The sequence below is a fragment of the Pleurodeles waltl genome, chromosome 1_2 (assembly GCF_031143425.1).
Source record: "Pleurodeles waltl isolate 20211129_DDA chromosome 1_2, aPleWal1.hap1.20221129, whole genome shotgun sequence".
Classification (NCBI taxonomy): Eukaryota; Metazoa; Chordata; class Amphibia; order Caudata; family Salamandridae; genus Pleurodeles; species Pleurodeles waltl.
Window position 1 is genome coordinate 1,311,960,219 of NC_090437.1, and position 17,688 is coordinate 1,311,977,906.

General features: G+C 45.3%; 1 protein-coding gene across 1 annotated transcript in view; it reads left to right on the top strand.

Moving 5' to 3' along the window:
- The window catches only part of LOC138250906 (long-chain-fatty-acid--CoA ligase ACSBG2-like), a 306,186-nt gene that overhangs the window by 70,691 nt on the left and 217,807 nt on the right, over positions 1-17,688 (top strand). The window contains exon 5 of the mRNA XM_069205604.1: positions 9,501-9,581. Within this exon, the coding sequence (XP_069061705.1) occupies positions 9,501-9,581 (81 nt within the window). The remainder of the gene's footprint in view (positions 1-9,500; positions 9,582-17,688) is intronic.

Here is a 17,688-nt window from a genome sequence, read left to right on the forward strand (position 1 = left end):
GTTTTCCACACATGTGCCCACAACATGTATTTGGACAAAACTCAAAGATGTACAACACAATTGCCCCTCAAATTTTGACTGGATATCCCGACTGCCAAAATGACCATTGGTGGGGGTGGAATGTGCCCCACCAATAAAATTGAATCTGTGCCCTGCAACTTATACAATGGTGTTTGAGTAGTAGGACCTAAATGATAAGACAGGATAAGCATGTTTGTGAGTTCAAACAACATTTTCAGAGGTGTGATGGAGTTTGTGAAGCGCAGTACAGCATTTCAGGCCTCCAAATCGGTGGCTGTCTGAGCTGCTCCACTGGATATTAGGAACCGTCCGCGACGACAGGCAGAAGTAGTCATGGCGGTACACAGCTGCAACTGCAGTGGACACAGCCATATGACAATATTGTTGTCAGTGGCGGTCACGTAAATGGTCATTACCAACAGTGGACACAGCCATTACTGTGTCCACTGTTGGTAATGACCATTTACGTTGGACATGACCGCCATGTTCTGCAGATTCATTTACTTGATTCCTGACACTTCTTCCAGCAAGACCTAGACTACTTGAGCTGCTGTGTACCACCTCTGGGAGTAATCATACCACGTTCAGCAGGTGAAAGGGTCCATGCCTTCTCTCCAGAGGAGCTGGCAAGGCTAATGGATGAAGTCCTACCCCTGTATGGACAGATCTATGGTACACCAGAGGAGCAGATAAGTATCTCATGTGCACAGTTTTCTCTGTACTTCACCATCTTTTCTTTCCTCACAAGCTACACTGTAGCCATGTGTGTCAGGTTGACTAATCATGTGCCTGTTGTTACAGTCTGTGTGGCATCAAGGGGCTGTACAATGTGCAGGTATTGGTGGCCAGTGCTATATGAAAAGTTCAGTCAAATTGTGTTGGGTGAGGTTTTTGGGGTCCTTGTTCCTCCTTGTGTTGGACACACATAACTAGGTAAGGAGACATTACTGCCATCCACTGACATCTCTTCCCCCATGATTGTTGTAAATGTCAGACAACATGTATGTGCATGGCAGCATGAGCTGAGTATGAATGTTGTATGAGTCAATGGAGAGTCATGTGAGCACTGTGGATGGTGCCAGAGAGATGTCTTAACAAATCAGTCCTTGTTAAACTGTTGTTTGAAAATCATCTCATGAGTTACTCTGCCCTTCAGGTTGTCACACACATGTACTGTCAAACATGGAAGTAATGGGAGTGGAGTGTCATGTAGGTTCTGTCAGCTCAGCCTGCAGTGAAAAGGGCCTGTCACATGTATCTCCAATTATGGGTCCTAGTCTAGGCTGTGGTGGAGTCACTGTGGCTATGCAACTGTGGCACTCTGCCCTCTCCCTGTACCCCAGCAGATCCTGTAATCTGGCCACTATGAGGGTGTGGTGGCAAATCCTGCACAGAATGCCTCATTCTTTTGATTAGATTAGAAGTGGGTACAGAGTTAAGTCATTAATCTAGCCCATATGTGCACTTAGCATCATTGTCAATGTCTCTATGACTCATGACAGGTCCCGTACTCCCACAGCCCTGTTGTCACCTTCACACAAGTCATATTTGTCCTGTACAGGCTTATTGCACAATTGACACTCCCACAGTGCAGACTGTGGGGGTCATTCCGACCCTGGCGGTCCATGACCGCCAGGGCGGAGGGCAGCGGAAGCACCGCCAACAGGCTGGCGGTGCTTCCTGGGCGATTCTGACCGCGGCGGTAAAGCCGCGGTCAGAAAAGGAGAACCAGCGGTTTCCTGCCGGTATTCCGCTGGCCCAGGGAATCCGCCATGGCGGCGCTGCTTGCAGCGCCGCCATGGGGATTCCGACCCCCTTCCCGCCATCCTGTTCCTGGCGGTAATTACCGCCAGGAACAGGATGGCGGGAACAGGTGTCGTGGGGCCCCTGGGGGCCCCTGCACTGCCCATGCCACTGGCATGGGCAGTGCAGGGGCCCCCTAACAGGGCCCCATTAAGATTTTCAGTGTCTGCTTTGCAGACACTGAAAATCGCGACGGGTGCCACTGCACCCGTCGCACCCCTTCAACTCCGCCGGCTCCATTCGGAGCCGGCTTCATTGTTGAAGGGGCTTTCCCGCTGGGCCGGCCGGCGGTCTTCTGGCGTTCGCCCGCCGGCCCAGCGGGAAAGCCGGACGGTCTTTCGGCGGGAACCGCTTGGCGGGCGGCGACCGCCGCGGTCAGAATGACCGCCTGTGTGTTGATTCCTGGGAGGCCATGATATGTGGCTCAGTAGTGTGGTCACATAGCAGAAACTGTACAAACGCATGTCTTTGTTTGTTGGATGCCATCTCTGTAAGATGGACACATATGTTCAAAGGGATGTTATGTGGTACAGGTACACAGCACAGAACCTGGACTGGCATGAGTCTGCATTTGTTATGGCACATGTCCACACATGGACAGGGAAGACACTTTCAGTACCCTTGATGCCAGTCCCTTCAGTGTTACTCATCTGTAATGTTTGAGTTTGTATTATGGCAGTTGCCTGTATGGACTGTTTTCAGAGAGTCATTCTTGTGAGATTGAATGTGTGTGAATGTTTTGGTCCATTCACGCCTAAGAAGTTTACCCTTCAGAAGCCACATAGGTGTGATCTGTTTCATAGTGGCTCACACCACATTCTGATTGCCAGAGCATGGGCTACATGATGTCAGTATGCTTGCTTAGTCATTGTAGGGCCTGAGCAGGATAGTGAAAAGTCTGCAGATGGAAAATTATGTGTCAGTAGTCATGTTCATGTACTTTTTGGCTTGTATGTGTCACATTTGGGGTGTACTGACAAATATTAAAGTCCTAGCTTGACATTACTGACATGTATGTGACTCAACCATTTGTGATGAAACGTGTGATCATGATTTCTTGATTTGTGTTTTGTATCCTTGCAGGTCAACACCCATCTATCAGGAGTCCCAGGAGAGACATCGCCCAGAAGGTACAGACCCTGGGGGTCCACAGCCGGCGGAGAAGCAGCTGCAGGAAAAGATGGGAGGACCTGAGACGCTGGGCCCAGAGGATCACAGATGTCCAGCTGGGAATATCCTCCCGGCTTGGGCGGGGTGCCTGTCTGACCATGACCCCCCTAGGGGTCCGCATCCTAGTGATGGCCGATTCAGAGCTTAATGGGTGTTTGAGGGCAGAACAGCAGCCACAAGGCGGTGTGTACAGGGCATATTCCTGTCTGTCACATTTCCAAGTAAAGGAGTTAGACTCTGAAAGCTCCCCCTGACAGTTAGGGATGAGCCATGTGTCACACAGTAGATGAGTGATTGTTTGTGTAGATATGTCATGTGGTGCATACTGATGTGCCTTGCATATTGGCCCAGGGACCCAGGACACACCTGGGTAGAATCCACAAACCACTAGCTCTGCAGGAATGACATATGGCTGTGTACATTGAGCAAACATCTACTATTTGTTGTTGAAGTATGTGTAATTTCTATGCAACAGACCACTACTCCTAAATGTGACAGGGCAAAGGTAAGTTGGTGATGATCACTGTCCTCAGTCATGTTTCTGTGCAAATGTGTTTATAGGCATCTGGCACCCAGAGGCTAGTTGTCTTCAGCATATGATCAGTGCCACTGCCTCACTGTAGTCTATAATGTGAAGATGTCAAACGTACACGTGACAGAGTTTACATTGTTCTTTGGAGGCAGCTATAGGTCAATACTTTCCCTTTGCAAGTGAGGAATGTCCATTGACATGAGTTATGTGCCATCACTGTTGCTAACATTTCTTATGGCTATCAGCATGTTTCTCTTTCTCTTTTGAAAAACATTTGTAAGCTGCTATTTCATGCATGGTCTACCTATGTTGATGGAATGATGTCTGTATTCCCACAAATATATGTGCATGGCAAACTGTGTGTGGAATAGGACATTTACAATGGGGGTAAATTTCAAGTTTTGCCACATACAGGAGTGTGTCACCATTGTTCATTGGCTGACACATACCCTCACCCATCATAGCATGTCATTTGGCATGCACAGCTGCAGCAGCAATGAGGGACAAGACAGGTATCCTAGAGTTTAGAGCCACAATGTGAATATCTATACCCTTGCTGTGGCATCATGTGGAAAAGTGCACTGCACATGTGTAGTGGGTGACTGTTGGCCAGCATCATCGAGTGACTTGCAGTTATGTTGGAATCACTTGAGTTTGGGTACAAGCATTCATCCGCAGACAGACATCTGCATAACCATCATGGAGACAATGATGTAGCTTCCATCCTGGCAACATGTTGAGGGCCTTCAACAAGTATAGGGAAATATCTCAGCCTCTCCAACATCTAGGGGACTAATGGTGTCTACTGATGCACTCAGAGTATGTCATTGTAAGGGGGGCAGTCATTAGTGGTGACTTCCCTGGGGCTTGCTGACATATCTCCCTGACATATCGCACATGATTTTTACAGTGTCCATTTCCATGCTACATGTGTGGCCTATCTAAGCAACATTATGTATGAGCCACTTAGGTGGAGTTTTTTGCTGGGTCCTACATGTTATCATGGTAATGTTTGCTAATCAGAGCTATTGATCAAGTGTGATCATGGACATGTGATGACCCCAGGTCTTTTTGTATTTGCAGCATCAGCACCAGCAAGCAAAAGAACTGGGTCACAGCTGAGTGGAGAAGCATCTGACCACAGGACTTTGGGTCAAGACACCACTGACACAGAGGGACCCAGAGTCCTGGAGGGAGAGGGGAGTGCCTAGGGGGAGACTGGAATATCCTCATCATTCTCGGATTCTTCCACCAGTGGCCACTCTCTAGTGGTGGCAGACCCATTGGGGCATACCCCTGTACCATCTTTGTCCGCAACCCCGTTCTTCACCACCCTCCCTGTTGGTACCCACCTAGTTGGCAGTGCCCGCTCACCCAAGAGGGTGGGCGTCTCCTTTGCTGCAGACACCTCCACCCTAGCCCCTGTTATCCCTCCTTCCCTCATTGAGGAGGCTATTGACCTCCTGAGAAGTATCTCTGTGAGTCAGTCAGCCATTATGAATGCTATCCAGGGATTGGCAACTCAACTACAACAAACAGATGCATTCCTGGAAGGCATTCATGGTGCAATGGCTGGCCTACAGAGATGTTTTCAGGCTCTGGCCTCTTCACTGATGGCAGCCAGTTACCCCCCACCTTCTGTCCCCCCTCCACCTCCCTCTTCCCAATCTAAAGCCTCCATTCCTCTATGTAACCAAAGCACACAGAAAGACCCACACACATCCACATCAACACACAAGAGCAGCACACACACAACACAAGCACCACAAAAAAACTGGCATACAAGCAAACAACATCTACCCACAGACACAACAGTTACCACTTCCCCAGACAGCCTTACCACCCCCAGCATCACACACACCACAAAAGCATACCAACAGGTACCACACCAATAGTCAGTGACACACCCACCACATCCATCATACCTACAGACACCACTCCAACAGACGCCCTGACATCCACCACAAGCACCATACCCGCAGACACCACAACAGACACACATACATTCCAACACATCCAGCATGCCCGCTGTCACCACCCGAACACACACATCCACCACTCCATCCCCCAGCACCTCCATTTCCCAGACCCCCAAGACACACAAATGCACTTAATCACTCATCCAACATACACCAACCAAACACAAGCATACCTCCCAGAAGCACGCACCCACAACATCCACACCAACACAGCAGACAACCACTCCCTCGACTTCCAAATCCCAACCACCTTCTACTGACCATCCCTGTATCTCTAAGAAAGTTTTTGTTTGACCTTGACCTTTCCCCTGTTCCATGCACCCCCTGTCTCACACCCTATAGGCTGCCACCCACCTCGCATCCCCTCCCTTCAATCTCCAAAAGCAGACCACCCCTTCCAAACCCAAGACCAAACCCCCTCCCAAATCTGACCCTTCCCCCAAGGTGCCTGCCTGCCTACTTGATGCCCCCTCCTGTGGAGGTTCCCTGGCAGTTAGGAGTCAAGTTTTGGTACAATAATGTGCTATAATGGACTCATATATGGACTCATCTATAGTCTTGGAATAATTGAATTTGCGTTTGCAATAAACCCAAACATTTATCTTTTTTGGGGTACACATTTGTCCTGCAATTGCTTTTCTGCCTTAGTTCCTGAGTAAAGTGTTGTGTGCCTACAGTTGTGTGTTTCAGTCTGCTTGCTGATCCACTTGCTGTTGTTTGCAGTATCTGACTTTGTGGGCAGTGCTGGTTTCCCCGAGATAAAGGTATATGTTGTGTGTATGGATATGTGGGTGTAAATGCAATTGTGGTGTCATATTGTGTTTTGTTTGGTATGGTAAGTATTTCATCTTCTGTTGTCCAATGTGAGCATGTGTGGTGTTAGACTTGTCCCCCTGATATGTATTATGTAGTAAGCTGATGTGTGCCAGCTTGAGTTTTGCGTGTGCAGACATGGAGTGAGTTCAGTTGTGCTGCCTTTGCTTGCAATTGACTGTGCATGTGTCCATTTAGATGTGTGTACCTTGCAGCTAATTCCTGCAGAGGTATGTTCCATGCAATTAGTACAGATACGCATGTCATTTGGGTCTAGTATTGTTCGGTCTAGAGATACCAGAAGGGCCAGTTCCTGTGCAAATGTTGTTTTATGGGCAGTTGCCAGGTAATATGTGTCCCAGTGCAGTCTCCTTCCTTGAATGCTCTTGATGTCCCCATCTTTATTGTGCAAGTATTGTGTGCATAGCGATCTTTGTATATTTGTCTCTCTGACTATTCTGCATGCCATTTGTGTGTCGTGTGTGTTCATTGCAGGGCTTTTTATTTCCTGTGATTTTTGTGTGCCATGCCACATCCACACATATGTGTGTTGAATGTGACGAGAGTCCATGGCATGTGAGGAATGTGAGTGTGTGAATTGTATTTGTATATTTTATGTTGGTGTGCTGTTGGTTTTGTGTGAGGCAATGTTGTGTACCCTTTACTGCCCCTGTGCTAGAGATGTGCAGACGTGTGTTATTGTATAGTGTTGAGGTGCAGTGTGAGTGACCTGCCAAAAGAGGGCGTTTAATGGCTGAGGAAATGTCATCCTTTGTGAAAGACTCAAACCCGGGACACAATGAGATGTGTACTTGGTGCTCGTAGAGGGAACCCCATATGATGTGGATGACGGTGCAATGATCTGTTGGTGTAGTTACTAACAGGTAGGTGTGTGCACTTACGGTCAATTGCCTCAACGGTGGTGTGTATTTTGTGCACCTTCGATGAGCACAAAATCAGCGGCAGGATGTGTGTGATGGGCTCCTTGGTGGCACCGGATGTGTAAGGCTTCCTGCAGGTGAGTCTCTCTCTTTATACTGTCCATTTCCGCCTGCTGGGACGTGGTGTTTGAACCGCCATAGTGTCTGGCAGTGTGCAACCTTAAAATGTGTCCGACAGAAACACAGGCTCCGCTGGCCTGTTTGTGCTCCCTTATGACAGTGGAAGTCGGCGCTGCCTGGCAGTGCTGCCGGACCGCGACAGTCTTAGCTCAATAGGGCCACATGACACATAATCTGGCATTCCGACAGCCAACCCGATGGCGGTCCAATCGCCACCCCTGCCATGGCGGTTGATGGACCACCAAACTTGTAATGAGGCCCTAAGTCTCAAAGTAAAATGTAAAACTGGGCCTAACCTGGTTGATGTAGCTGACCAAGGCTCTATTGAGGTTGACCTGAATCATGCCTAGTTTGCAGCCTTGACATTTTGGTTCCACGTTCACTTACAATTTAAAAAATTCAATTCACAAGTTTCCCTTTACTAGAGTTTGGTCTTTTTGGTGTCACTTCACTCATTACATTTTACTCTATTTTTCTAATTCATTTTGAGATTTATTATTGGTCATTTGTCACTTTACTTTTTGACATTCCATAAATACTTTATACACTGCCCTAAGTTAAGACTGTCTATTCTGTACCATAGCTACCAGGGGGTTGAGCCGAGGGTACTTTACTAACTTTGATGGCTCACCTTGACAATAGTTATGATTTTTCCTTGCAGTTGGCAGGCTTCCATTCCAGCTAATTATCAAATTTCTTGCACACTCCAGTTGCAGTATCTAAATATGTCAGAGCGGCTGTGGAATATGTCTCAGGTGTCAGTACTAGTGTGACTGTGTAATGTATGCAGGAACACAATAGAATCACAATAAGTGAATGAATATATGAAGAACCATGACATATAAGGGGTCATTATGACCCCGGAGGTGAGAATGAATGTGGCGGTATGAAGGCCAACAGGCTGGCGCATTCCGCCACATTATGAAATTGGTGGGATGGCTGCAGCCAACCTGCCACTTCTCCAATCATACCCCCATTGTATGAGCCGCCGAGCAAGAGATGTGTATCTCCAGCCGGGCGGCCGGCATAGTACAGCCGGCGGCATTCTGAGCCTGCTTACCACCATGGTTTTCGTGGCGTTAGAAACGCCACAAAAACCATGATGGTAGGCCCTACCAGTGACAGGGAATTCCTTCCCTGTCACCGGTAGGCGGCTTCCCCACCTCCCCAACACTCACCTGACACCCCCACCCCCTCCGATCCTCGGACACACACCCCCTCCCCCTCCGATCCTCAGAGACACCCCACCCCTCTGATCCTCAGGCACAACCCCCACTAGAAAACTGCCATGCAGTATGAATTGTCATAATATAGCTGGCGGTGTTCGACTGGTGTGGCGGTGCTGGTGGTAGCAGCGCCAGCTTACCACCGTCCACCACCATTAACAATGCCGGATTTCCGCACTTTTGTGGCGGAAATCAAGCAGTGCTCATAATATGGCGGACTGATGGTAGCCGCGGTGGCGGTATTTTGGCAGCTGTCACCGCGGCGGTAGGCGGTGTTTACCGCCAATGTCATAATGAGAACCATAATGTGTCTGCCTATCTATTTATAAAACCAGAATAGTGAATTGAGACAGTTGCAACAAAATGTTTAAAGAGATTTACAATTGTGTTGTGAGAGGAGTGGATTGGAAAAAAAAACATCTTGTTATTTCACACAACACTGCACAAGCACACTATTAATCTCACTGTTATTCTTAAAAGAAAAAATGGCATGTGCATCAAGACCAGATGTTGTCTAAAGATTTAAAAGTACAATAGGAAATTGTGCATGAAGAGGGTAAAGGTCTGGTTCAAGTTAACTGCTTCCAAGTTGGGGGCTAGATGTAACTCAATTATTCTGAGATATTTTTCCAGCCCTTGCATGTTGTGAAGATTTGGGCAAATTATTTGAGGTGGATAATAGATATGTATGGAAATATTCTAAAGATGTGTAAATCCACAAAGGTGTGTTGGAGAAACTGTGGCAAAGATGTGTAATGCATGACTTTGGGATGATGAGCTGCATAAACCTGCTCTGATTTTTTTTTAGTTTAAAAAAAAAAATGACTCTATTTATAGGATGTGTAGTGGAGTGGGTGGTCTTTGTCTTGTTCACCAACATATGTGTTTTCTTTAGATTGAGGACCAGCTGCTTCATCTAAAGGCCATTGTACAATACTGTGGTGATCTTCAGATGAGGAGACCCAACCTGTTTACGGTGAGAAACTGTATGACTTAGAGGAGTTTCATAGAACAATTACTACATGCCAAGTAGCAGAGTATCAGTGGTTGTACCATTAATCTAGTACACTGAGTGAGTTTGACTCTATAATCCTTGTCTGCCCCTGAGAATTCTTACCACATCTCTGCCTTCTAGTCCAGTAAGAGGCCCAGTCGCAATACACAGGTGCATCAGTTTTAGTCCTCACCAGACAATGCCCACTCTAATGACTCATTCTTGCCTATTGCTTAATGGAAAGAATAATTTCTGCACTAAAGAAGTACAACTGAGACTGGATGATGTACATAATATGTCATCTCAGGGAAGAGAGGGTTGGCTGCACATGTTCAATGCATGTTCTGGTATTCAATGTACATGTGCAGGAAGAAGGCAAGGTGCTCCCTTGTGTATTCTAACTGTTGCATATTTTAGCTCATCTTGTGAAAAGGACTTATCTGCCACAGAGGTAGAAGAACTGATTTTTTTCCTGAAACTCCATCCTTTCTCAACCTGTTACATATGTGGTTGTGGTGTACTAGTACCTCTGGCACTCCAATCAGTAGCCCTATCAGTAACAATCTGGAGAAAGTTTGGACTCTACCAGAGAAGCTCTTAGGCCTATATTTATACTTTTTGACGCAAACCAGCGCCAGCACAGGTTTGCGTCAAAAGGTTTACCGCCGGATAACGCCATTCCAATGTGCCAGCCGGGCACCTTGTTTATGGAATGACGTTAGCCGCCACTGCGGCCTGGTTAGCGTCAAAATAAATAACTCTAACCGGGCAGCGGTGGCGTAGGGAAGAATAGGGGTTGTGTGTCAAAGAATGGTGCAAGTCAGATTAGAGTAAAAAACATTGGCTCTAATCTGACTTGCGCCATTTTTTGACACACAACCCCCATGGAAATGACTCCTGTCTTAGCAAAGACAGGAGTCATGCCCCCCTGCCCAATGGCCATGCCCAGGGGACTTCTGTCCCCTGGGCATGGCCATTGGGCACAGTGGCATGTAGGGGGGCCCAAGTTGGGCCCCCCACGCCACTGAACAAAAAAAAAAAATGATACTTACCTACACTTACCTGCACTCACCATGGATGGGTCCCCCCATCCATGGGTGTCCTCCAGGTTTGGGCGAGGGTGGCAGGGGGTGTCCCTGGGTGCAGGGAAGGGCACCTGTGGACTGCTTCAATGGTCGGAGACCATGGAAATTAGCCCACAGGTCCTTTAACACCTGTCCTAACCCAGGCGTTAAAAAACGGTGCAAATCCGGCTGTACGCCATGTTTTAAGGCCCGCCCCCTCCTGTGCGTCAAAATGACACGGGAGGATAAATAAGGCGCACATACCTTAGAGTCATTTTTTGCACTGGAACACCTACCTTGCATATTATTAGCGCAAGGTAGGTTTTCACGTACAAAAAATGGCGCACACTCCGCACGTTGGACGGGTCAACCTTCAAAGTATAAATATGGAGTTAAGTTTTTGCCATATTTGCGCCAAAGTATTTTACGCAAATCTGGCGCAAACAGGGTAGAAATATGGGCCTTAGTCCATTAGTTTCCCCATGTCATTAGTCAAACAATGCAAATAGGATGGAGGCTTTTAAATACAATTAGAATATTTGACGATATGTTAATCTAACCTTGAGGCGTGTTTATTGTTTTTAGATGAAATCCTCTTTATATCCTGAGTAAACAAGGCCTGAGGTTTGTTCCTAAGGGTTTCCAAAGCCTCTTGGGCTTCAGTTTTAGAGGCGGTTATCAGGGTAATATATATACTTATATTCTAAGAGAGATTTCATTGTGAACCCTTATATCATTGGCATTTTTGTCCATAATTTATGAGTTGTACTATGACACATGCTTTCCATCTGGCAAGGGATGCAATATTTTATGCAATATCCTGTGGTTTGAATGACAGTATGGGTCATTCTGCTGCACAGCCTGGCTGGATCTCAGATTTATTGCTTTTAAGAGAGCTAGCATATTTTACTTCCTTTGTGACCATAGTTGTATGTTGATTGGTTGATCCATACAAATGCGGGTGAGAACCCATATTGTGTCTTTTGATTTCAGATTTGGTTGGACAAATATCACCGATAAGGGCCCTATTATGCGTTTCTTGTTATCTCAGTGGGAAGAAAAAGGAGCCACCATGAACAATGTTGGTAGTGCCTCCCTATGAAATGACAGGATTACAAGTTATTTTCCCTCCAACGATTTTACCACTCTGGGCAACTCATAATGACCCCCTCAGTGGCAATGTCATTTGGAAATTCATTTTGTTAAGCACCCTCCTAAACTGTGTTTAGACCTTCTGTGAATTGCATTATACTAAAAAGATCTCTTTAGTGCCTGTCCATGAACAAGAGGTTATAGTGTACTCAAGTTCACTATCGCTCTATGCCATAAAAGGTTGAAACCTCTCATGACATAGTGGGAAGTGCATGGTACCTGAGAATGTTTTTGAGGAAAAAGCTATTGTGGAAATTTCTGTAAGAATCATAGTAGAGCAGGCATTACACAACTACAACTTTAAGTTTCTTTTACTTTACGTGGGAGAAGGAAGAGCAGTCTAAAGTTCATCATGTGTCTGTTTTTCACAGAAAGCCAATTAAGACCTTGAGAATATTGACTTTTGCATTTGGCCTAACATGGATACAATTTAGCCTCCAGTTGATTTACCCATAACTTTGGTAATATATTGGATTACTTAGATGATGGCAACTTTTGTGAGGTTGGCAGTATATGTTTGACATTACATTACCTACATTTATTATGTTTATATTTGATTTGAACAGCCCTTTGTAGACCATCACATTGTTTGTTGTTTCCAGGTGGTGGTGGTATGTACAGGTATTGGTCTGCAGGTTTTTGTCATTTTAGACAACCAAAATTTATTTTTCACCAGATTTGGACCTAGAATAAGAGAGAGAGGAGGAACATAGATAAAAATGCCTACAAAAGTGGACAAAAAGGACAGGAAGTGTAGTGTGATGTAAGAAAAGGCATGTCCAAAAATTAAAACTATAGCAACACAAAAGGATGATGGACGGAGTGCTGAACAATGTAAACACTCACCCCCAGTCACAGATCTGGGTTTAATCCATTGTTCTTTTGCTCACCATGCCACCCCTGTTTGGACCCAGCAAATCAGTCTTGACCCTGCTCCCCATGGGAACACTCCAGCCTTAACTTCCAGGCCAGGTCCTCCTTGGACCGGAGACAAACATCCTGGGACCGATTTCAGGGTATCACCCTTCATCAGCCAGGCTAGCTTGAATCCAGTGGCACAGTGAGCAAGGGACCCACGTTTGGGCATACCCTTCCCACTTCGGGCAACTTTAGCAACACAAAAGGATGATGGACGGAGTGCTGAACAATGGAAACACTCACCCCCAGTCACAGATCTGGGTTTAATCCATCGTTCTTTTGCTCACTATGCTACCCCAGTTTGGACCCAGCCATATGCAAATCAGTCTTGATCCTGCCCCTCATGGGAACAGCCCAGCCCGAACTGCCAGGCCAGGTCCTCCCTGGACCGGAAACAAACATCCTGGGACCGGTTTCAGGGTATCACCCTTCATCAGCCAAGCTAGCTTGAATCCAGTGGCACAGTGAGCAAGGGACCCACGTCTGGGCATATCCTTCCCACTTAGAGCAACTTTAGCAACACAAAATGTTGTGTTGCAAAAATGAAAACTAGGCATTCATGGAATTTGCCAACCCCTTATATTGTTTCTGAACTGTACCATCAGGCAACACGGAGTATGTAACAGAGATAACATACTTTAAAATGAATTACAAGTCTCACTCCACTTTTGGATATGTTATTGTGTTAGATAAGTATTTGGCCTGGTGTAATAAACACTGGTTGCAAAATACTGGTCACAATTTGCAATGAGTATTTTTGTGACCAGTTTTTCATTTTGTGAACTTACCTACATATAAATAGCTAAGCTCACAAAATTCCACATTGTAGTGAGTAGCAATCTACCTCTTATTCATGCATTAGGGTGAAAAGGGTGACTCTACAATTGGATACCATCACAACAATGGTGGCCTGGTGGGGACAGCAAACCACTATATCTGTAATCACATCTTAAAACAGCATTCCTTTTAAAAAAATGCAGATAGTTTTTTCTTAGACAAATGCTATGTTATCTACTCCTGGAGTAAAGAACTACTGCTGCTTGCAAATATGAGGATTAGGAGCTCAAGATTTGATCCTGATGCTTTGAGGCATTATTGTAAGATATGTTCTACAGCTCTACTGTTTTCACCACACAACAACACTAAGTACAATCTGTCTTCTGTCAAGGACTAGGCACTGTGATGATACTAGTAAAATGAAATGATCCACCCATGCTACTGAAGGAAGAGTAAATGAGTGGAAATGCATGCTTGCTTGCTTAGCTCCCACCTAATGTGGGTTTCAGGGTTCTGAATCACATTCAGCTCCATGTACAGATGGGTGGTATGAGCAGTGGATGTAGGTGCTACTGAACTTTCCCTAAGAGCTCCTGGTTGTCAGTACTCAATTGACAAAGTCAGAGAGACAAAGTGTATCTCATTTAACATCCTTGACACTGTGTAGATTTTACAGGGCAGTCCATGCCTTTTCTAATGTGTAGATGCTTTGGGAGCCTAGGTACAGTGCAACACAATAATCAAAATGACAGTGAAACATAACCATCCATTGCATTTGTTTCAAACTTAATAATAATTAAAACATCTGGTGCATAAATAATTAATATTGAAGAAAAGTACAATATCAGAAACATTCTAAAAACAATATAAAAACACAAAACGTTAAACTAAGCCGGAATCCTTACAATTGTATTTTTGTTTTTGTATTGGTTTTGCATAAATAATTACTACCCAGTAGTAGCCTCCCACATCCTTGGGTGTGAGGAAAAATATGCGAAGAATGTTGCATTGTGGCACACTTGCCAAAATTGGTTGTGGAAAACCATTTGATTTTTCGCAAAGAGTGGTGCCTGGAGATAATATAACTTCAATATATCTCAATAAGAGGATGAGTAATTATAGTATTTAACTACTTGAATTCTTAGAACAAGGTGTTTACATCCTCTGCATTACCTAAAGAATGGGGAAGACATGAACGTCTTGTCCTTCTCATTCAGCTCACACAACAATCTTTCTTTCTGAAGGATAATTGTGCTGTGCCCTCCAGTTTTCTCAACTGGAGAATGTGAGGAATGTGAGGAGAATACATGATTTTAGCCAAAGTCTGAAGTTTGAAGGGCAATGTTCTAAACTTTGTCAGCCCTTACAAGTGACACCACAGTGGGCTCTCCTGGGTGTCTATTTTTCAGAAATGTCTAGGTGTAGAATGTTTCCCAGGATGACAGTCAAACCGGAGCCTAATTACCCCAACTACCCAAATACCCAAATACCCAAATACCCAAATTGGGTCAAATATTATGGAAAAATTTTGATGACTCCACATTGTGTTTTTATTACTATCGTGTTGCAGTTATTGGCCCAGCACCCACTTGTGGAATATCTTTTTTTAGCAGAACAAAAGCAGAAACACAGGCTGAAGGGGAATTTTTAGACCCCCCACATATTCCTGAACTTTTCCTAAGAGAAATGGATGGTATGTACTTGATTTTTGCCAAAGTGTGAGATTTGCAGGACATTCTGGGTATGAAATCTTGATGGATGCTTGCAAGCAACACCACACTCAACTCTATAGTTATCAGGTTTAATAGGATTTTCTGAGTTGCAGCTGAGCCCAAGCCCAAATACCCAGGTACCTAAATTGCCCAAATGGGATAATTTAAATTGCAAGAAAATTTATATTTCCATGTTGCATTTTGGGGTCTACGGTATCATAGGCAAAATGCCCTCTCACATGTATGGGGTAACTTTGTTATCCAGAGAAGTGTTGGAATGATGTTTGATAGAAATGTTGTTGATCCCTGCTAGTACTGCAATCTTCCCTCATGCGAATGTGAGGGAAAGGTGTGCCTTTAGCCAGAGTTTCAGGTTCCTTCTGCATTCTTGGTAAAAAAGTAACACAAAACTGGAATCTCCTGGGTATCTTATTTTCGGAAATGTCCAGATGTAGTAGGTTTCCTTGGGTGGCGGTCAAACCCGGGCCAAATACCACAGCTTCAGCCTTTGTCAAAAAGTGTCAGTTTTCATGGTTAAAGCACAATATCTCTTTATTGCATTTCAATTAATATATACTGTTATTGGCTAGGCACACAACTGGGATGCAATTTTTATAAGAAGAAGTGTTGGAACCATTCCAGATTTTTATCCTGGATAAGAAGCAGGATTCACACTTGACACCACGCTGGACTGCTCTGGGTGTTTAGCTTTTCAGGAAACAAAATGTATATATTGCAAATATTGCTCTATGAGTCAGATGATAGTATGAGCAACCTCAAAGTCAGAGTTTTGTTTAAATCATTTATTTTTATTAAGGTGTTAACAAACAACAGCAGGTACGTAAACTGGTTAAGGTTTACATAGATTTGTATCAGGTGTCCATGAGGCCGCTGAGACAAGCAGGGCAGTAAGGCACATAGGGCCTAATTTATGAAAAGTTAGCACCCACTTTATGTCAGTTTTTGACACAAAAGGGGCACAAACTTACAAAATATAATTATTATTACATAGGCCTCAAGGATGGCTTCAAAGGCTTTAAAAATTGAAGCAACACAGTTGGTCTAGGATAGTCACATCAGGTAGTGTGTTTTAGCTTCACAGTTACTTAGCTATATCTCGGTTGAATGTCTTGCAAACACCTGTTATTTCCTGTATGAAGTGTCCGTGGGTAACCATCTTGAAGGCATCCCACCCAGCAGCCCTTGGGAAGCAATTCTGAAATTATCGTATTGAGTGATGTGCCAGGTGTGGGAATCTTGAAAGGAAGGGTCTTCCAGTGTCTCTCTGGGAAATTGCCATGTGGGCACCGGGGACTGCAGGCATTCCATGACAGATCAACTGTGTGCGCCTTATGATCAGAGAGTATGCTGCCTAGATAGTCAGTTTGATGTATGATGTCGAAAAGGGTGGCTGACAAGAGGACATGATCAAGGTGCACGTGCAGGTCATGTACCAGCGAGTAATGAGTAGGCTCATGTGAGAGGGTGAATGGACCTCTACGAATCCACTAAGGCCCATTGTTGGGCCCATTTATGAAGATGTGCTGCCTGCGTGTGGGAGGTTGCATGAGGGAGTGGTGGGTGGGAGCAGTCTGAAGATATATAGGGTGGACCATTGTAGTACCCTTCCAGGATTGAAGAGGTTATTGCTTTATATGCAAGTGTTTGTAATAGTGTTACCCAAAAGGCCTACTCTGTATTGGGGGTTATATGCCTCCCAGGAGGACCCTGGAGACATTGAGGTGACCCTCTCCTCTACAATAGCAAAGTGACTCTCCCTGTCAACTATGGTGTCTAGGGCCTGGAAGGGCACTCTGGGGAAAATCCAGATGAGAGCGCTGCACGCATAGGCAGAGTAGGTGGCAGCTATGACTTGTCCCCTCCAGCATTTACGTAAGTGCTGCAGTTCTGAGACTGTGATGTGTATTTCTTGTAGAAAAAGTATTTGGGCTTTTTGGCACTTTGTATAGGAGTAGACGAACTAAAAAAATTCTCTGTGTACATTCCCCTAAAGTTCAGTGTGTTTCCGCCTTATTGGCCATGTTGTGGGTGAGGTATGTTCCCCCAAAGTGGTCCAACCCGGGGCAGCTACCATGTGTAAGAGTCCATTCTATTCCTACCTTGTTGCAGAGGGAGTTGAGGCTGCGACCCTGATCCAGTCTTGGTGTGAGAGGATAAGGATTGGGGAAGAATAATTCATTACAACAAACGTGACGTGCTGAAATGGCAGTATGTCCAAAGAGAGTTAAATCTTGTTCCATATCTGAGGGTAGGGTTTCGGCTTGGCAGTGGGGGAGATCTAAATAAGAGAGGTGAATGGCCACCCAGTTGTGCAGGGAAGATGGTTGGGGCCCGAAATCAGGGAGGTTTGGGTAGGAAGGGGGAGCGAGAAGGAGAAGATGGGGCCATGGGGGTTAAGGATAAGTGAACCATATGAGATTATGGTGTCTGCTATGTGCGGGGTGA